This window comes from Dasypus novemcinctus, chromosome 2 (genome assembly GCF_030445035.2).
Source record: "Dasypus novemcinctus isolate mDasNov1 chromosome 2, mDasNov1.1.hap2, whole genome shotgun sequence".
In the NCBI taxonomy this organism is placed as follows: domain Eukaryota; kingdom Metazoa; phylum Chordata; class Mammalia; order Cingulata; family Dasypodidae; genus Dasypus; species Dasypus novemcinctus.
Window position 1 is genome coordinate 199,580,172 of NC_080674.1, and position 22,590 is coordinate 199,602,761.

Consider the following 22,590-nt stretch of genomic DNA (forward strand, 5'->3'; position numbering starts at 1 on the left):
AATCCAAGTATTTAACTGTAGTAGGAGAGAGAATTCTTAAATATATTAAAGCATTAGGTAGCTGCCCAAGATAGCATTTTCTAAATTCCAAGTAAGTGATATAAAACTAATTGCTGTTGGACCTCAGAGGTGGCAGACACCTGATGACATTGTGATCACATGCAGTGTTGATGCAAGTGAAGGGATTGGATTTGATGGGAAGAACCATCATTCCAGTGGGAGCATTCACATGTGGATGTGTTAGGAGTGATGTCAGCAGACTGACTATGTGGCTGGTTGATGACTCACAAGTTGGGGAGGAAACAGGTCATGGATTTCATTGGAAGGACATTGAGGATACTAATGATTGTTCAACTAATTATTTTAATTTTGTATCATGAGAAAAGAGCTTATAAAGAAGGGCCTGAACTGAAAGAGGAATAGCAAAATGGATCTCTATTGGAGTGAATATATGTGAAGTGTAGCATAATAGAAACTGGACAGGGATGCAGTGTGAGTAAGTGAACAGTGGAATGAAAGAGGACAAGGAGTCTTCCAACAAAGAAAGGAAAGTTTGAGGATGAGCTTAGAGTATATGTACAATGAGGAGTGATGAGGAGGCTGTTCTCAGCATCCTTACTTCCCTTCTGATATGACTGTATTCCTTAATGTCCAAAATGTCCAAAATGTCCCATATAGGCATACTTCTTGACTAACTTACTGGGAGAAGTCATACAAAGTCTATGTGAGACTTTTCCCTTATGTTAATGTATACAACTTTACTTTACTCTTCTTTTTCATAAAGATGCTCTAGCAAACCAAGATTGTACCTGGATTCATTATTTTCCCCACCACATGAAACTGCTACTTCCTGTAGTTGAGGCCTTGACTAGTGTTTTCCATGTTCTCTCTAAAAAGGATTGAGCAGAAAGATGGGGCATGAAAAACAAGTGTAGGGACTAAGTTCCTGAGAAATGGAAAGACAGTACCTCATGTCAAGGCAGTGCAGAGTAAAGGTCAAGACCTCATCCCTTTCAGCCTGTTTATAGAGGAAAGATTTCTGTTGCACAGAGTAGTATGCTGCAATCTGTTCTTAGCTCTAATCACATTAACATGACCATCAGTAATAACCATTGTAACAGCACCCTATAGCTGCAGATATTCTCACATGAAGCAACAGTCCACCAAATGAAGTACCAAAGCTAGGAGGGATACATGTGAAGATTGAAAATATCACTGAGGTAATTTTAATTTTTACCTGCATAAAATGTTTGAGATACATGGACATATATTACTAGGAAAATACAGACAACTCCCTAGACAGGACAAAATGATACAAGTATATTTAGTAAATAAATATCTTCTAGATGGAAGATCAACTAGCCTAGGCTTTTTCAGTTGCAGAAAGAGAACAGCTAAATGGCTGCTTCCCACCAATAATACATAGCATACCACTAAAAACTAGAGTATCATAAAGTATAGTATCAATTCATAAAATTGTGTTGGTTCAGAGCCCTAATTATGGACAATTCTGCTAATTAGGAAAGAAGCGGACATATCTCAGGTTGAGTCCAGAATATGTTCTCTTTTTAGGGAACTAGAAAATGGAAATGTTAACCTAAAATAGCCTAACCAGATGGAAACAGATAATCTTGATTCTAAAGTAAGAGAAAGAGAATGTGAATAATGCTTTTCACAAAGGAATAGCAAGAGGTAAGTTTTGAATAGTCATCCAGCAGTTTGCCAGAAAAATCTAACACTCTGCTAGAACAATCCATATTTTAAGAAATTAAGAATTGAAAGTGTTCAAAAAGTTAGGACATGGAAAAAAATGTCAATAATAAGTTAGAGAAAATATGAAGATATGATAGGACATGGAAGAAATGTCAATAATAAGTTAGAGAAAATATGAAAATATGAAGATATTTAGTAAAATTTTACTAAAATAAAAATTACTTTCTGATTTGTTGTACTTCCCAATTCCAGAGAGGTACTGGATGGAAATAACTAATGATACCACCCCTGAAGGCTTCATCCTTCTGGGCTTCTCTGATAACCCCAGACTGGAAATGGCCCTCTTTGTGGTGGTGTCCATCTTCTACACTGTCACTCTCATGGGCAACATCACCATCATACTCCTGTCTCGCATAGACTCTCATCTACACACCCCCATGTACCTCTTCCTCACACAACTCTCCCTCCTGGATCTCTGCTTTACCACCAGTTGCATTCCCCAGATGCTGATTAACCTTTGGGGTCCAGACAAGACAATCAGCTACCTGGGGTGCACAGCTCAACTCTACATCTTTCTGGGACTGGGTGCTGCAGAGTGTGTCCTGTTGCTGGTTATGGCCTTTGACCGCTACGTGGCAGTGTGCAGACCTCTGCATTATGCAGTCATTATGCACCCACAGCTGTGTCAGAAGTTGGTGGCCCTGGTCTGGGTGAGCGGGGTCTTTGGCACCTTGGTTCATTCCCCCACCACAATGAAGCTGCCCTTCTGCCAGCACCACCGGGTGGACGATTTTATCTGTGAAGTCCCTGCACTGATCCGCCTGTCCTGTGGAGACACGCTTGTCAATGAACTCCAGATCTCAGTGATTGGGTCCATTTTCCTGATGGTGCCCTTGGTGCTCATTCTTGTCTCTTATGGTCACATTGCTAAGGCAGTGCTGGCCATCCAGTCCAAGGAGGGGAGGAGCAAGGCCTTCCGGACCTGCTCCTCTCACCTGGGGGTTGTCTTCCTCTTCTACTGCACTGTCACAGCAGTCTACATCCAGCCCCGCAGCCATTTTTCTGAGAAAGGAGGGAAGTTCCTGACTCTTTTCTATACTGTTGTGACCCCCACTCTCAACCCCCTTATCTACACCTTGAGGAACAAGGACATAAAGGGTGCTCTCAAGAGGCTATTTGGGAGAAACAGAAATGACATCAAAGAATGAAGAACTCAGGGGTGAAAACAGATTCTGTCCTGTTCATTTATTCACAACATTAATCTTGTGAAACCACATATGGGTGATTTCCTCAATTGACACTAATACAAAGATCAATAGTGCAATTTATGAAAATAGTAGAACAATCAAATATAAAATTTGATGAACTGTGAAATGTTATTGTTTTTAATTATAAACACATGAAAAATTCTTCTGGTTAGGATACAATCAGGAAATCACTCAAATTATTTAAATATAGAGAATATGTTATAAGGAATTGCTAATAATATATTGACCAACTCAAAAACAAGAAGCAGTTCCTACCACCCCAGCACTCAGGGAATAGATGGAAAGTTTGGAATTGTCAAAATATGGTTCAAAGGAGTGACTCAGGGAGCAGAAAATTTAAACCTCCTATTTCTGAGGAGGAGATGTCTGCTGAATGTGCTGATGTCATTAAAACATCATGAAGCACTGGTTTTGCTCACCACTCTAATTACAATATCTTGATTCATTGTGATCAATTACTGTAACAGAATAAAGTACTAATGCTGGGGAGAAGAAGCATTGCTAGGGTTGTATTATCAAGAACAAGGTGGACATGGCCACCACAGTGAAAGGCAGACTCAAAGCAGCAATCAAGAGTTTCAGTTGCATAGACCTAAGGTGTTGGCTAATAGATCATTAAGTACCTAGATGTAAAATAGATGGGCGATCTACTAAATTCCTTCTTGATCTGTATAAGAAAAGAGTTGGAAGTTGAGTGAAGAAAACTCTAACTTGAATTACAGACACAGAGTGTCTTGGCCTCTTCATCAATTTCTAGCCTTGAGACAGTTTACAGACCCAGAGTCCCTTGAATGAGGTGAAGGCTGGGTCCCCATGGGGAAGGATGCTGTTACACTATCAAAAATTTATACTGTATATATTCTTCTCAGCATTTTCCAAAGAAACCTATAGCCTTTTACCAGGGTAAGTGTACAATGGGGAAAAGGAAATGATCAGACATTTCAGCGATTATTAGACACTGGGTCAGAAGTGATGTTAAATCCAGGAGACCCAAAATGACACTGTGGTCCACCAGTCATAGTAGAGTATTTAGGAGCTAAATGATCAATGGGGGCTTAGCTCAGTTCCATCTCAAATTGGGTTGAGTAGTCACTGGACCCATTCTGTGATTATTTCCCCAGTTCCAGAATGCATAATTGGAATAGACATACTCAATAACTTTCCACAAAGTGATTCATATTCCAGCTGCTGTTACAGATGTGGTATCAATGTTTGGGCAGATCGACACATCCTCTGGTACCTGGTATGCATCTATTGATCTGGTAAATGCTTTTTCCTCAATTGCCCTTAGTAAGGACCACCAGAAACTGTATGCTTTCAGTTAGCAAGGCCAGCAATATACCTTCACTCTCCTCCTTCTAGGGTATATCAATTCTCCTGCCCTATGCCATAATGTTGTCTGTAGGGAACTTGATTGTCTCTCCCTCCCACAAAACATCACTCTGATCCATTATATTTATGATAGCATGCTGATTAGACCTAGTGAGCAAGAAGTAGCAATGACTCTAGTCTTATTGGTAAGGCATTGCATGAAAGATGATAGGAAAAAAGTACAACAGAAATACAGGGGCCTCACAACTTGGTGAAATTTCCAGGTGTCCATTGGTCTGGGAAATGTTAAGATTTCCCATCTAAATTGAAGGCTGTTGCATTGTGCCCCTCTTGTGACCAAAAATGAGGCACAATGATTAGTTGTTTATTTAAGATTTTGGGGACAACATATTCCTCATTTTGGATGTGCTACTCCATTTCATCTGCTGAGTGCCCAGAAAAGCTGATAGTTCTGAGTGGGGACAGGAATAAGAGGAGGCTCTGTGATAGGTTCAGTCTTCTGTGCAAGTAGCACTGCAACTTGGGCCATATGATCCAGAAGGTTCAGTGTCCTGGAAAATTGCAACAACCCAATCAAGGCAAACTAACAATGGCCCAGAATCTTCAAGAATGAAAGTTTGTGTCACCCCACCAGGCAAAGAACCATGGCCAGCTGAGGTGTTTGCTGAGGGCTATGGGTACATGCATCCACCAGGAAGTACAACAGTGATTCCATTGAACTTGGATTTAAGACTGACACCTGGCCACTTTGGACTCACCATGCCTCTGAATCAACAGGCAAAGAAAGAAATTAGTATACTGACCAGGGTGATTGATCCTGACTATCAGGAGGAAATAAGACTGCAACAGCACAATGGAAGTAAAGAAGGGTTTACCTTGAACACAGGAGATCCCTTAGAACTTCTCTTAACACTACCATGCCCTGTGATTAAAGTCAATGGAAAATTGCAACAGCCCAATCAAGACAAACTAACAATGGCCCAGAATCTTCAAGAATGAAAGTTTGTGTCACCCCACCAGGCAAAGAACCATGGCCAGCTGAGGTGTTTGCTGAGGGTTATGGATACATGAAATGGGTAGTGGAAGAAAGTAGTGATAAATATGAACTTTGGCTATGTGACCAGTTACAGACATGAGGACTGTAACAATCATGAATATTTCTTCCTTGTTTTCTTATGACTGTTTGCATACATGCATAAAATGAATACCTTGCTTTCTTCCCTAACCTTTCCCCTTACCATATGACATAAGGTGTATTCTTTTCATTTTGCAGTAATTAAGGCCATCAAGTTTAAGCATGTATTTAACCTAAGGACATGCACCCTATTCCGGAGGAATTTAGTGAGTTTCTGATTGCACACAGGACATTTGAATATTGTTAGGCAGATATATATATATATGTTATTGTTTTTATTTAGAGACTAAGTATGGTTCAATTACTTCAGGGAATGGGAAGTGGACTTGGCCCAATGGATAGAGCATCTGTCTACCACATGGGAGGTCCATGGTTCAAACCCTTGGCCTCCTTGACCCAACTGGACCATGTGCAGTGTTGATGCGTGCAAGGAGTGTCCTGCCATGCAGGGTTGTCCCCCACATAGGTGAGCCCCATGCACAAGGAGGGTGCCCCATAAGGAGAGCCTCCCAGCATGAAAGGAAAGTTCAGCCTGCCCATGAATGGTGCCGCACACATGGAGAGCTGATGTGGCAAGATGACACAACAACAAAAAAAAGAGACACAGATTCCCATACCACTGACAACAACAGAAACGGACAAAAGAAGAACATGCAAGAAAATGGACACAGAAAACAGACAACAGGGGTGGGGGGGAGGGGAGAGAAATAAATAAAATAAATCTTTAAAAAAATTACTTCAGGGAATGATGAAGTCAGTATTATAATAGATCCTAGAGGGTATGCACTACCTACGTGCTTACTGGGTGTTGCACAGGAATTTGAAACTCACCAATATTTTATGTTAAAGGTGAAGATCCATTCTGAGGAAGAGTCAAAATTGCTGACACGGGTTTTGCTTAATTATGTAATTATGTAATTCACCTTTGAAGCCTTTAGCAATTTGGACCCAATAGTGCTTCTTGACGCAAGGCTTTATAACAAAACTATTATATGTATATTTGCAGAACTACTAATGTTATAACCATTGTTGATAAGAGGACTTCAAAACCAGCAGCAGTATTCCAAAATATGTTTAAAAATGTATTAAAAAATGCAATGAATGTGCCACAATGATGAGAGAGGTTGTTAATGCGGGAGAAGTTGGGTGAGGGGGGTGGGGGGTATATGGGGACCTCATATTTTTTTAATGTAACATTTAAAAAAAATAAAGAAGAAAGAAAATGTAAAACAAAAATAAAAATAAAAAAACTACCAGTAATCCTTATCCCATTACCAGGTGGACAGAATATTCAGTGTAATGGGATTTCCTAAAGAAAACAATTGGGAATATATAAAATAGATGCCTGAACATTCACCATTAATGAAAGATTTCAGAAGAAATACCTATATGAATTGTGACCTTATGAAGTACATGGAGAAACTTAAGTCATGTCTCCATGGTAATCAGAACAGGCTAAGTAGACCCACTTCCTACATCAGATTTTTTTTGTCAGTTGTCACAGTCCTTACCAAAAATGAGAATTTTTAACAAAAGAAAAACTTGATGACATAGGAGGCAAAAAGAACCAACAGCAGAAGCAGGGCAATAACAATACTAACGGAACTGGCCACACAGGCAATCAAGACAGCAGTCACAGAGCAACATTGTGCCTGGGAATTTCCTCCTGTCAGCCTTCATGTTACTCAAATGTGGCCAGTCTCGAAGCCAAACTCAGCATGTAAATGCAATGCCTTCCCCCCAGCGTGGGACATGACACCCGGGGATGAGCCTCCCTGGCACTGAGGGACCACTATCAACTACCAACTGATGATGCAACTGGAAAATGACCTTAAACGGAAGGTTCAATGCAGATCAGCAGAATATCCCTGTCTACATAAAATAACATGACTTTAAAATGCTGTTTGACCTAAAGTAAGGGGGAAATGGAAAGGAGAAATGAGTTTATATGGCTACGAGTTTCTAAAAAAGAGTCTGGAGGCTGGCAGAAGGATTGCCCTCATGCACAACTGAGCAGAGTCAGAGAGACAGATAAAAGCAGATGCAACCCCCAGATATTGGTTCCTTTGAGGGCTAAAGAGACCCATGGGAGTTATGGTCATGGCCGATGGGGTTAACTACCAGGTCAGATGGCCCCTCTTTGGAAATGGTGTTTATGTGTGATGAATCTGGACTCAGATGGGATCTTCCTTCATAAGACTTTCATGCTAATGTGCTGGAGGTGCAGTTAATGTTGGGGTTTAAGATATATTTAGGGGATTTGAATCTCTGGACTGACAATGTGATAGCCAGGTCCTGAGCCTCAACAGACTCCAACACCTACAATCTGATTTATTGGACTTACCACACTCAGCTAAGATGGAGTTGAAGAAGGACAACCACCACACCATGGAGCCTAGAGTGATTACAACTGAAAGTGGGAGGATTGCATCCAGCATCCATGTGGAATCTGAGCCTCCTCTTGACATAGAGGTGCAATGGACACAACCAATCCAATGTCCACATAGAAGAGGTGGCACTGGATTGGGAAAAGTGGACATGGTGGCTGATGGGTATGGGGAAAGGCAGGAAGAGATGAGAGGTGGAGGTGTCTTTGGGACATGGAGCTGCCCTGGATGGTGCTTCAGAGGCAATCACCAGACATTGTAAATCCTCACAGGGCCCACTGGATGGAATGGAGGAGAGTATGGGCCATGATGTGGACCATTGACTATGAGGCGCAGAGGTGCCCAAAGATGTACTTACCAAATCCAGTGGATGTGTCATGATGATGGGAATGAGTGTTGCTGGGGGGGGGGGGGGGAGAGGTGGGGTGGGGGGTGGGGTTGAATGGGACCTCACATATATATTTTTAATGTAATATTATTACAAAGTCAATAAAAAAATAAAAAAAAAGAAAGAAATAAAAGCTAAAAAAAAAAAAAAAAAGACAGCAGTCACATAGAGGGACCCATTGAAAAAAGTGAGAGTTCTTCCTCCTACCACTACTTCTGATGGACTAATCACAACCTCAGACTATCAGGGTTCCAGTCCATATGCTGCCTCTCCCAACTCTGGACCAAGCACATCACAGCCAAAGAGGATCTTGGGATATTCAGCTACATCTTAGAAGATGCCACAGTACTCACATCAGACAAATAGGTACTAAGCTGACAATGAAATGTGGCTAATGCTGCAAGCCTGGCTGTGCAACTCACTGCAGAAACCTGGCACTTCCCTAAAACGTACTGTACAACCACATGTTCAAAATATCTAGTAGCCAAGTTCCACCACTTTTCACAGACTGCTATTGAGGTTTTCAAGTTGTATCTAATCTTGGATTAGACTTGAAAAGAAAGTATTAGCACAGCTTTTGTTGTTAATATGCTACTTCCATAGTTTACTTAATGTGGTTCTGACTGACCACTGCATATTTTCCAATGACAGTCTCTTGAAGCTGTGAAATGTACTAGAGGCAAGCAGTTGTCATTGTTCATGGTGAATCTTTCAATGCAACATTATCTGACCAATTGTATACACACAAAAATGCTTAACTGGTACTTGAACATTTCAGTATAAGTCAACTCAGCAAAATAACAAGACTCAACATGATACTTCCTGAGAACTTCCATGTCACGCATATGTGGTCACTCTCTAAACCAAACTCAGCATATAAATGCATTACCTTCCCCCAAGGGTGGGACATGACTCTTGGGGATGAGCCTCTCTGTCCATGAGGGATTACCACCAAGCACCCGGTGGTGATGCAACTAGAAAAATACCTTGAATTAAAGGGGGAAATGGCAAAGACAAATGAGTTCATATGACTAAGAGAATTCAAAATGAGTCAGGAGGGTATCAGAGAGGTTGTGCTTATGTACATCTCAGCAGGATCTCAGAAACAACCCAACTTAGTGGTGCTCCTAAGGACTATGGAGACACCCAGGTCCTGCAGTCATGGAAGATGGCTCTGGAATTCAGTGCCTTGCCAGTGGGCCCTACTTTGGTATTTATGCTCCTGAGTGTGATGGATTTGGATTCAGATGTGACCTTTTTACACATGTCTCTTCTGTCACTTTTAATGAACCTGTGGTTGTGCTGGGATTGGTGTATGCTCAGGAGACTTGAATCTCTGGACTGTCCATGTGCCAGCTGGGCCCTGAGCCACAGCAGAGTTGCAACGCCTATCTCTGGTTCATTGGAGTTAGCCAGGTCAGCTAACAGGGAGGTGAGGATGGTCAACCACCACACCAGGGAACTGAGAGAGTCTACAACTGCAAGCAGGAGAATCACATCCATCAGCATGTGAAATCTAAACCCCCTCTCAATTGAGAGGTGGAGTGGACATCATCATCCCAGGGTCCTCAGGATGGAGGAATAAAATATGGATTAGAGTGGACTTACTGGCATTCTACCATAGAATTATTGTAATTCCAGCAATGGAAGAAATTGTAGCATTGATGTGGAGAAAGTTTCCATGGTAGTTGCTGAGGGCAGAGAGAGGAAAGAAGAGATGTGCTGTGGGGACATATTCTGGACTTGGAGTTGTCCTGAATGATATTGCAGGGGCAGATGCAGGACATTATATATCCTGCCACAGCCCACTGAATGGACTGGGAGAGTGTAAACTACAATGTAAACTATAATCCATGCTGTGTAGCAGTGCTTCAGAATGTGTTCATCAAATACAATGAGTATGCCACACTGACGAAAGAAGTTATTTGATGTGGGAGGAATGGGGGTAGGGTGGGCAGTGAGGGTATATGGGAACCTCTTTTTATTTGTATACAGAATATATATATATATACTTTTTAAATCAAGCATATCATTAATACATGAACATGCATAAACAATAAGTGTATGTAAAGATTGTGAACTTATAAAATAGACATACATAACATCACACAGGGGTCTCATACATCACCCTTCCACCAACATTTTGCATTGTAGTGAAACATTTGTTATAAACTATGCAAGAGCATCATCAAAATATTACTACCAACTATAGTCCTTATCTTACATTTTGTGTATTGTCTCCCCACCCCACACTATTTTTAAAAAATATATTTTTGTTACAGATGTTGTAATCTTGCAAAACAATCATACAGATGTGTAGATTTCCCATACACCACCACACCATGTTGGAACATTTGTTACAGATTATGAGATAATATCATCAGACATTATCACCAATCATGGTCCATAGCATATTTTTGGCACACTTTTTCCATACACGTCCATTACTAATACAGTACAGATTTGGCATTGATGCAAGAATATAGTATTACTGTTAACCACAGTCTATAGGTCACACCAGTTATAGTTTTACCATGCTTCTCCATATTCCCATCACCCTTCAATAGTGATGTACATCTGTTTTAGCTCACTGAAGGACTCTTTTGCATAATCCTCATCCACCTCTGGGTTCACTGTGTTATTCAGCCTCTAGATTATTCTTTAGATTTCTTTCTTTTGACATTTAATTCCCCAAACTAGTTTTCAGCCACAATCCCATTTATAAACCAGTTGCTACTTACTATAATGTGTTACCATCAACTATCCATCTCCACACTTTCACAGCCAAGTTAATTCAAAACTTCTATATACATTAAGCATCAGTAGTTCTTATCAACCCTCCTCTTACCTCCTAATAACCTATAGTCTAGGTTTTAATTCCATGTGTTTATTATTCATATTTAGTTCATGTTAATGAGATCATGCAATATTTGTCCTTTTGTGTCTGGCCTACTTTGCTTAGTATGTTTTCAAGAGTCATCCATGTTATCACATGTGTTCCATTTTCATTTCCTCTTACTGCAGCATAGTATTCCATTGTATGTATATACCACATTTCGTTTATTCATTCATTGGTTGATTGACACTTGGGTTGTTTCCATCTGTTGGCAATTGTGAATAATGCCACTATGAACATTGGTGTGCAGATGTCTGTTCATGTCACGGTTTTTAGTTCTTCTGGATATATTCCTAGCAGAGGAATTGCTGGGTCATATGGCAGTTCTATATTTAGCTTCCTGAGGAACTACCAAACTGTATTCCACAGAGGCTGCACCATTTTGCACTCCCACCAACTGTGAAGGAGAGCTCCTATTGCTCCACATCCTCTCCAGCACTTAGTGTTGTCTGTTTTTTTAATAATGGCCATTCTATGCGGAGCTATATGATATATCATTGTTGTTTTAATTTGTATTTCCCTAATAGTTAGTGATGTGGAACATTTTTTCATGTGCTTTTGGCTATTTGTATTTCCTCTTTGGAGAAATATCTATTTAAATCTTTTGCCCATTTTTAAATTAGATTGTGTAGCAGTTTGATATAATTGATGAATACCAAAAAGAAATATTGGATTTTGTTTGTAATCTGATCTGTACCTGGGCATGATTGAGTTATCATTAGGGCATGGAGTCCCCACCCAGTCACCACCCCTTGGTGGATGGAGATTCATGATAAAAGGCATGGCAAAGGACAGAGTTGGAGCTTTTGATGCAAGCGTTTCTGATGTTGGAGTTTTGATGTTGGAGTTTGATGCTGAAGCCTTAAGCTAGAGCCCTGGGAAGTAAGCCCACAGAGGAAAGAGAAGCCAGGCCCAGGAAGAGAGAAATGCTGAGCCCAGGAAGAAGCAAGCAAACTCTGGGAAGAACAAAACCTTGAAGCCAGAGTAAAGCAAGCCCCAGGCACGTAGGAACTCAGGAAGCCTCAACCCTCGCAGACGTTGGCAGCCATCTTGCTCCAAAAAGACTTTGGTGAGAGAAATAACTTATGCTTTGTGACCTAGTATCTGTAAGCTCCTGCCCCAAATAAATACCCTTTTTAAAAACCAACCAATTTCTGGTATTTTCATTAGCACCCCTTTGGCTGACTAATACAGATTGCTTGCTCTTTTGTTTTGATCTCTTTATATAGAATGGAAATCAAATTTTTATCAGATAAGTGATTTCCATATATTTTCTCCCATTGACTGGACTGCCTTTTCACCTTTTTTGATTGAATCATAGAAGTGTTTAAGTTTGAAGAGGTCCCATTTATCCATGTTTGTTTCATTGTTCATGCTTTTGGTGTAAGGGTTAAGAATCCACCACCTACCACCAGGTCTTGAAGATGTTTCACTGTATTTTCTTCTAGAAGCTTTGTTGTGCTTCCTTTTATATTTAAGTCTTTGATCCATTTTGAGTTAATTTTTATATAAGATGTGAGATAGGGGTCTTCTTTCTTTCTTTTGGCTATGGATATCCAGTTCTGCCAACACCATTTATTGAATAAACTCTTTTGCTGGAACTGGGTGGGCTTGACAAGCTTATCAAAAATCACTTGGCTGTTGATGTGAGGGTCTGTTCCTGAGCCATCAATTTGGTTCCATTGGTCTATGTGTCTATCTTTATGCCAATACTATGCTGTTTTTATCACTGTAGCTAGGTAATATGATTTAAAGTCTGGAAGTGAGAGTTCTCCAACTTCACTTTTCCATTTTAAGATGTTTCTGGCTATTCAGGACCTCTTACCCCACGAGATAAATTTGATAATTGTTTTCCATTTGCTTAAAAAATGCTGGTAGAATTTTTATTGGGATTGCATTGAATCTGTATATCAATTTGGGCAGAATTGACATCTTAATGATATTAAGACTTCCAATCCATGATCTTGGAATGTCCTTCCAATTATTTAGGTCTTTTTTGATTTCTTTTAGCAGTGCATTAAAGTTTTCTGAATACAAGTGCTTTGCATCCTTGGTTAACTTTATTCCTAAATATTTTATTCTTTTAGTTGGTATTGTAAATGGAATTTTTTCCCTTATTTCTTCCTCAGGTTTTGAATTAGTGTACAGAAATACTGCTGATTTTTGTATGTTACTCTTGTATCCTGACACTCTACTGAAAGGATTTTTAGCTCTAGCAGTTTTGTTGTAGTTTTTTATTTTTATTTTTTGGACTTTCTAGATATACAATCATATCATCTGTGAATAGCGCAAGTTTTAATTCTCCTATTCTAAGGTGGATGCCTTTTATTTCTTTTTCTTGCCTGATTGCTCTAGCTAGAACCTCTAGCACTATATTGAACAACAGTGGTTACAGTGGACATCCTTGTCTTGTCCCTGATCTCAACGGGAAAGCTTTTAATCTTTCATCATTGACAGGTGACTTTTCTTTGTGTAATTTTTCTTCTTTGATTTATTAATGTGGTGTATTACACTGATTGATTTTCTTGTGTTGAACCAGCTTTGCATGCCTGGTATAAAACCCACTTGATCATGATGGATAATTCTTCTAATGTATTGCTGGATTCAATTAGCAAGTATTTTATTGAGGATTTTTGCATCTGTATTCATTAGAGAAATGGGTCTGTAATTTTCTTTTTTGTAATATCTTTATCTGGCTTTGGTATTAGGGTGATATTGGCTTCATAGAATGAATTTGGTAGTGTTCTTTCTTGTTCAATGTTTTCGAAGAGCTTGAATAAGATTGGTATTAAGTCTTTTTTGAATGCTTGGTAGAACTCACCTGTGAAACTGTCTGGTCCTGGGCTTTTCAGTTTGGGGAGCTATTTGATGACTGTTTCAATCTCTTTACTTGTGGTTTGTTTCCTGAGGTCTTCTACTTCTTCTAGCATCAGTTTAGGTCATTTGTACATTCCTAGGAATATTTCCATTTAATCTTCATTGTCTAGTTTTTTAACACAAAGTTGTTCATAGTATCCTCTTATGAACTCTTATTTCTGTGAAGTCAGTAGTACTGTTACCCTTTTCATTTTTTTTATTTCATTTATTTGCATCTTCTCTGTCTTTTTTCTTATTCAGTCTAGCTAAGGGTTTGTCAATTTTGTTAATCTTCTCAAAGAACCAACTTTTGGTTTTGCTAATTTTCTCTTTTGTGTTTTTGTTCTCCGTTTCATTTATTTCTGCTCTGTTCTTTGTTATTTCATTCCATCCACTTGCTTTGGGATTAGTTTGCTGTTCTTTTTCTAGTTCTTCCAGCAGTGTAGTTAGGTCATTGATTTTAGTTCTTTCTTCTTTTTTAATGTAAGCATTGAGGGCTATAAATTTTCCTCTCAACACTGCCTTTGTGGCATCCCAGAGGTTCTGATATGTTGTATTCTCATTTTGTCTCAAGATATTTATTGATTTCTGTTGAAATATCTTCTATAATTTATAATCTCCATATATATGTGAATTTTCCTTTTTTTTTGCCACTTGTTGATTTCCAACTTTATTACATTATGATCAGGAAAAGTGCTTTGTATAACTTCGATTTTGTTGAATTTATTGAGATCACCTTTGTGACCCAACATATGGTCTATCCCAGAGAAATATCCATGAGCACTTGAAAAGAATATGTATCCTGCTCTTTGGGAGTGCAATGTTCCATATATGTCTATTAGGTTTAGTCCATTTATCATACATTCAAGCTCTCTGTTTATTGATCTTCTGCCCAGATATTCCATCCAATGCTGAAAGTGGTGTATTGAAATCTCCAACTATTATTGTAGAATGTCTATTTCTCCCTTCAGTTTTGCCAGTGTTTGCCTCATGTATCTTGGGTCATCCTGTTTAGGTGCATATATATGTATGATTGTTATTTCTTCCTGGTGAGTCATCCCTTTTATTAATATGTAATGTCCTTCCTTGTTGCTAATAAAAGTTTCACTTTTAAAGTCTATATCATCTGAAATAAATATAGCTACCCCAGCTTTTTTTGGATACAGCATGTGTGGAATATCTTTTACCAACCTTTCACTTTTAATTTCTTGGTATCCTTGTGTCTAAGGTGAGTCTCTTGTAGACAGTATATAGATGGTTTATATTTTCTTACCCATTCTACTAGTCTGAGTCTTTTGATTGGATAGTTTATCTGTTAACATTCAATGTTATTACTGTAAAGGCAATTCTTATTTCATCCATTTTGATCTTTGTGTTTTATCTGCCATTTTACTTTTGTCACTTTTAGTTACTGTTACTGATACAGTTGCCATGTCTAGACTCTCTTCCAGACCTCTGTCTCCTGTCTTTTCTTTGCAGGCTGTAACACTACCTTTAGTATTTCCTGCAAAAATGGTCTTTTTGTTATAAACTCTCTCAGTTTCTGTTTATCTGTGAATATTCTAATCTCACCCTCATTTTAAAAAGATAATCTTGTTGGGTATAAAATTCTTGGCTGGCAGTTTTCTCCTGCAGTATCTTAAATATATCATACTGCTGTCTTCTTGCCTCCATGGTTTCTGATGAGAAATCACACTTAATCTTATTGGGTATACCTTATTTGTTATGCATTGCTTTTCTCTTGCTGCTCTCAGAATTCTCTCTTTGTCTTTGGCAATTCATATTCTGATTAGTATGTGTCTCTGAGTTGGTCTATTTGGATTTATTTGGATGGGAGTATATTGTGCTTCTTGGACTTAGACATCTATGTCCTTAAATAGGGTTGGGAAAATTTCCACCATTATTTCTTCAAGTATTCCTTCTGCCTCTTTTCTCTTCCCTTCTCCTTCTGGGGCACCCATGCCATATATGTTAGCAAATCTCTTGCTGTCATTTAGTTCCCTGAGACCCTGCTCAATTTTTTCCATTTTCTTCATCTGTTATTTTGTATGTTCTCTTTTGGAGGCCATGTCTTCAAGCTCACTGATCCTTTCCTCTGCTTCCTCAAATCTGCTATTACATGCCTCCAGTGTATTTTTAAATTTCATTTATTGCACATTTCATTCCCATAAAATCTGCTATTTTTCTATGTATGCTTTCAAATTCTTCTTCGTGCTTATCCAATGTCTTCTTAATATCCATAATCTCTTTAGCCATCTCATTGGGTTTATTAAGGAGATTTGTTTGAACAATCTAAGATTAATTGTCTTAACTCCTTTATGTTATCTGCAGGCTTATGTTTTTCTTTCAACTGGGCCATCTCTTCCTGTTTCTTGGTATGGATTGTAATATTTTGTTGATGTTTCTGCATCTAGCTTGCTAGATGTATTTATTCTGGGTGCAGTTTCTCCCTTTAGTTTAGGGATTTCTTATCTTTTCTCACTTGCTGGTTGTGTAGTATTAGCCAAGAATATAGTTGGTGTTGTAAGCTATGGAGTCTGAAGCTGCCAACATTGCCCCAGGAATTTGATGAAACTTCCCCCATCTTTTCCTCTGTCAAGGGTAGGGACAGAGGTGCAGCCATGTATAATAATCCAAGTTGGGCACAACAAGACTGTCTGTAGTCCTGGATGCACTGATGAAGCTTCACATCCTTTCCTTCCCTATCTTAGGCAAGGATGGAGCAATAGCTGCTGTCAGAAATCTATTGCGTGTGCATCTACAATGATCACAATTGCTCAGGTAAACTGATGTAACACCAGACTCTCTCCCTTCCAGGCATGGGAATTATATTTTTTAATGTAACATATTGTGTGATCTATGTATCTTTAAAAAAAGATAATAAAAATAAAATAAAAAATAAAAGATTCATGTCAATTACTAATATATGGGGCAAGCTTCAAGTTGTTCTGGAAATATGAAATAATACATTTTTCTTTACACAGTGAAAAAAGCCATGGAATATTGAAAAAAATGGGCAAAAAGGGGAGTAGGTGTGTTCAGTGGTTGAGCTCCTGCTCCCATGTAGGAGGCCCCAAGTTCAATTTCCTGAGCCTCCTTAAAAAAATGGGCAAAAGAATTGAAAAGACATTTTCCAAAGTGGAAATACAAATGACCAAAAGACACACATAAAGATGTTCAACATCAGTAGTTGTTAGGGAAATGCAGATCAGAACTACAATGAGATATTATCTCACACCATATAGAATAGCCATTATTAGAAGAACAGAAAACTTCAAGTGTTGGAGAGGATGTAGAGAAATAGGAACACCCCTTTACTTTTGGTGGGACTGTAAAACGGTGCAAACTCTGTGGAAGACAATCTGGAGTTTCCACAGGAAACTAAATATAGAACTCTCATATGCTCCAGAAATCCCAATACTAAGAACATATTCAGAAGCACTGAAAGCCCAAACACAGACATTTGTGCACAGATATTTGCTCACAGCAGCATTACTCACAGCTGCTAAAAGATGGAAACCACCTAAGTGTCGGTCATCCAATGAGTGGATAAACAAGATGTGGTATATTCATACAATGGAATATTACTCAGTTTAAGAAGAAATCAATTGCGGAAGCACATGACAACATGGAAGAACCTTGAGGATATTATACTGAGTGAAATACACCAGATACAAAACGGCAAATATTGTATGGTCTCACTGATATGAATGGATACAATGAGTTGATTAATGGAGTTTGACCTTGAAGTGTAGGTTTGTGGGAGATGGAATGTGGAATACAAAGGGGAAGAAGATGCTGGATGCATGTAGAATGTTTAATAAGGTCAAATATAAATATGTGGTAAGTGTTGGACTTAATAGTAACACATTACAATGAATGTAACAAACACTTGATATATGGATGTGATTGTGGCTGAAACAAGTAGCCTAGAAAGATTAACAATAGTTGGAGGAGAGCTGCAGGAAATATTGGGAATGTATAACAATGATTTTGGAAGTAGATGAGGATTGTAGTTAACGATATAAATACAGGAATGCTCTACAGGTTGTTAAGACTATGGTGATACATGAGAAAAATGTAACTAATGTAATTTATGGGCTGTAGTTACAACAACATCATAATGTTTTGTAGCAGAAGAAAAGTTGATACTGTATTAATTCTAAAGGTAAAAAAAGAAGATGGGGTTTGGTTTGTAATATATGAATACAATTAAGAATTTTTTTCTTATCATATTTTTTCATTAACTATGTCATTTAACTAAATGTTTATCTGATGACTAGAGGAACAACTGAGTTAGCAGTTGGAATTAGAGGGGATAAAAGTTCCTGAAAAATAACTTTTTAGGGGTAATGATTCCATAACTTTTTGATCTGCCCTTTTCTGTTCTTTTATTTTTGTGAATTTGAAATAAAGGTGTTAATAAAAATATTTTTTAAAGATGCTGTGAATTCTTCAAACTGAGACAAAGGATTTAGAATATTTCACAAACATAGTTCATAAAGCACTGACAGGATATGAGAAAATTGACTCCAATTTTGAAAGACATTCTATTCTGTGTAAAATGCTATCAAACAGCATCATATGCAACAGAGATTTCTTTATTGAAAGGAAGACTCAATCGATGGGGCAAACTTCCCTGTTGTCTTATTTTAATAAATTGCCACAGTCATCCCAATTTTCAGCAACCATCACCATGATCAGTTAGGAGCCATCAATATCAAGGCAAGATGCTTCACCAGCAAAAATATTGCAACTCACTGAAGGTTCAGGTGATGGCTAACAGTTTTTAGCAATAAAGTATTTTTAATTAAGGTATATACATTATTTTTTAGACATAAGGCTATTGCACACTTAATAGACTAAAGTATAGTGCAAGCATAACTTTCACACATACTGGGAAACCAGAAAATTCATATGACTCATTTTATTGGGATATTTATTTCATTGTGGAAGTCCAAAATTGAATTCACAACATCTCTGAGGTACATCTTCATTGCTGTACTTGTCAAAGGGAAAATGATGAGATGGCTTTTCACTATATCACAAAGTGTTCTTTTGTCAAGATTCAGGAAAGAAATCTCTCTCCTGCATCAGTAAGGTATTACCAGGGTTCTTGTGACTAATGTGTCTAATGTGTATGTCATGGGTCCTCTGACCAACTTTCCTCTTTGAGTTGGCTTCCAGGAAACTCAGAGGCAATTCAGGGACCCCCCTGGAGTAACAGGGTAAAAGCCTAAGGCCATATGTGGGTGGTATTACTGGTTTCACTTTGTTTTTGTTCTGCCTTTATTTTCACTTTGGCCCAATTTTATCACTTATTTACTTTTAAAAATCTTGTTCTGTGATTTTTTTTGTCTTTATTTTTTAATGCTACATTTAAAAAATATGAGGTCTGCATATATCCCCCAAACCCCTCACCCCACTCCTCCCCCCATAGCAACAACCTCCTCGATCATGAGACATTCATTGCATTTGGTGAATACATCTCTGAGCACCACTGCACCTCATGGTCAATAGTCCACACCATAGCCCACACTCTCCCACAGTCCTCCCAGTGGGCCATGGGAGGACATACAATGTCCGGTATCTGTCCCCATAGCACCACCCAGGACAACTCCAAGCCCCAAAAATGCCCCCATATCACATCTCTTCCTCCCACTCCCTACCCGCAGCAGCCACCATGGCCACTTTCTCCACAGTAATGCCACATTTTCTTCGATTACTACTACTCACAATAGTTCATGAACAGAATATCAGCAAGTCCACTCTAATCCATACTCTAGTCCTCCATCCTGTGGACCCTAGAATGGTTGTGTCCACTCCACATCTATATCAAGAGGGGGCTTAGATTCCACTCAGATGATGGACGCAATTCTCCTGCTTGCACTTGTAGGCACTCTTGGCTCCCTGGTGTGGTGGTTGACCTTCAACCCCATGTTAGCTGAGTGGGGTAAGTCTAATAAACCAGAGTGTAGGAGTTTGCAAGTCTGTTGAGGCTCAGGGCCTGGCTATCACAATGTCAGTCCAGAGATTCAGGTCCCCTGGGTATACACTAAACCCCAGCACCAACTACAGATCTGGTAAAAGTAACAGGAGAAGCTTGTGAACAAAGATCACATCTGAGTACAGCTCCACCACAGAGAAACACAAACTCCAAAGTAGGGCCAACTGACATGGCACTGAACTCCATCTTCCATGACCATAGAAACTGTGGGTCTCTGTAGCCCTCAGAAGAACCAATACCCAGGGTTGTATCTACTTTATCTGTCTCTGGGGCTCTGCTGAGGTGTGCATAAGGGCAACCCCTCTGATAACCTCCCAGCTCTTTTTGGAGACCCATAGCCATATAAACTCATTTGTCCTTTCCATTTCCCCCTTTGATTCAGGTCAAAAAGCATTTTTAACTGGTATTATATGTAGACTGAGATATTCTGCTGGTCTGAGTTGACCCTTTTATTCAAGGTCATTTTCTAGTTACATCATCAGTTGGTACTTGGTAGTCATCCCTCGGTTCCAGGGAGTCTCATCCCTGGGAGTCATGTCCCACTGGGGGGAAGGCAATGCATTTACAAGGTGAGTTTGGCTTTGAGACTGGCCACATTTGAGCAACATGGAGACTCTCAGGAGGTAACTCTTAGGCACCCTGCAGCTCTAGGCTTTGTTCTTATTTCAGGTGCACAGGCTTACAAGCATAGTCATTAGTATCAAGGGCTCATTGTTGGACCTTCCTTCTTTTTGGGTCTTTGCTGTTGCACTTGGGGGATGTTGCTCTTCATTTAGGGAATGTGATAGAGCTCCCCTGGCTAGGAACTCAGCACTCTCTCAGTTGTTTTTAATTGTAACACTATGAAAATACTCAAACATTTTTATGTACCCTGGATATATGCCCTGGAGAACTCCCTCCCAACTATGTGTCCCCTGTCAATAACATCCCACACCAGTATTCCTCCCTGGCCATTGTTGAACCTCTCTGTGATCCAAAACTTCTTCAAAAATGAAGCCCAATATATTGCCAGGTTCCATTAATAGTAAAATGGTGTATAGTGATGAGTTTAAAGGTTAGATTAGAATACATATTAATTTAGAAAAATTAAGGTAAAGATAAATTAGGGAATCAAAAAATTTAAAAATGCAAAAGCTTTGTTTGTGATGTTTTGACTTCCATCACTGCAATAAGTGTTGCCCTGTATGCAAATTAGCAAGGCAACTACTTCCATCTTTTCCTCAATGTCTATGTTCTTTCTTTTTCTTTTTTCCTAATTATTAAGCTTGACTTCACAAAAGTTTTAGATTACAGTAATTCATATATACAATATACAGTACTCCCACATATCCAACATAAAACCCTTTTCCCTTCCACAGCAACAATCTTTTTACATATTCATACTTTATTTACTGAACCCAATATACAGATATTGAGACAAGAGCTTTCACACAAGGTAACATTTGGGTTTACATTGTGGTTTATATTTTAGACAATACAATTTTCTAAATTTTTAATTATCTTATGTTTTACATTATGATTTACATTTTAGCCTATCAGCCCCTATACATTTTTGATGTAATTTAACATGTCTTATATCCATCCTTGTGTAATCTCGTGGAACACTTCTATTGCCCACACAATTACATTGATTCCATCTATTCAATACCTCTTTCCACCTCCCCTCAGGGCCCACAGTGACAGTCAACCTTCATTGCTTGAAGGGCCATGTTCAGAGATACTTGCAACAATGTTGACAGCTTGACATGCTTGAGTGTCCTAATGCATTGGGAGCCACCATTTCTGTTGAGAGATACAATTCCCTCTAATTAAGAACATCAGTCCTCCCCAGGATGTAAGTATACCTTCACTCTCATTATATAGGTCTCTATCCAATGATATAACCCACTATGACAAAATGAGCACTCACACACTCCCTAGAAGACTGTCCTGTGTCAGATTATCCCCTTTAAGCATCTTAAACAGGTAACCTTCCTTATCATATTTTTGAAAAAGTTTTCTTAGCATTATACTCTCAACCAAATATCTGACAATCTCTTATGTCCATATGTTCCCCCTCCCTCCCCCCAATTTCTTGGGCAATATTACCCATCCTCCCATCCCTAGCACCCATCAAGCCCACAAAACCCCACCCAAAGGTAACCCTATGTCCCCATTTTATCCCTTCCTTGTACAAATACTTACCTACAGCTTATCATAGATTTCACCCATGTAGGTATCAGCTTATATCCTTCCTCTACCCTCCAATTTCCTTTAAGCCTATCATCCAGTCTCTAGCTCTCTGAGGCAGCTTGGTTTACTTATTTCGTATCATTGAGGTCATGTAGTATTTGTCCTTCAATGCCTGGGTTGCTTCACTCAACGTAAGTTTCTCAAGATTCATCCATGTTATCACATACATTTGTTGTGTATTCATTCTTAAAGCTGAGTAGTATTCCATTGTATGTATATACCACATTTTATTTATCCTTTCATCTGTTGATGGGCATTTGGGTTGATTCCAACTTTTGGTAATAGTGAACAATGCTGCTATGAACATGGGTGTGCATATATCAGTTTGTGTCCTTGTTTTCAGTTCTGCTGGGTATATACCCAGCAATAGAATTGC

General features: G+C 38.9%; 1 protein-coding gene and 1 pseudogene across 1 annotated transcript; both read left to right on the forward strand.

Moving 5' to 3' along the window:
* The window catches only part of LOC139440133 (cyclin-dependent kinase 8-like), an 84,996-nt pseudogene extending 76,400 nt beyond the window's left edge, over positions 1-8,596 (forward strand).
* On the forward strand, positions 1,977-2,921 carry LOC101434767 (olfactory receptor 2H1-like). Its single transcript, XM_004481056.2, has one exon. The coding sequence runs from the start codon at positions 1,977-1,979 to the stop codon at positions 2,919-2,921; it is 945 nt and encodes a 314-aa protein (XP_004481113.2).
* Positions 8,597-22,590: the final 13,994 nt, after the last annotated feature.

Excerpts from the sequence above, each read along its gene's own strand:
- LOC101434767 (XM_004481056.2), top strand. The coding sequence starts at position 1,977 with ATGGAAATAACTAATGATACCACCCCTGAAGGCTTCATCCTTCTGGGC.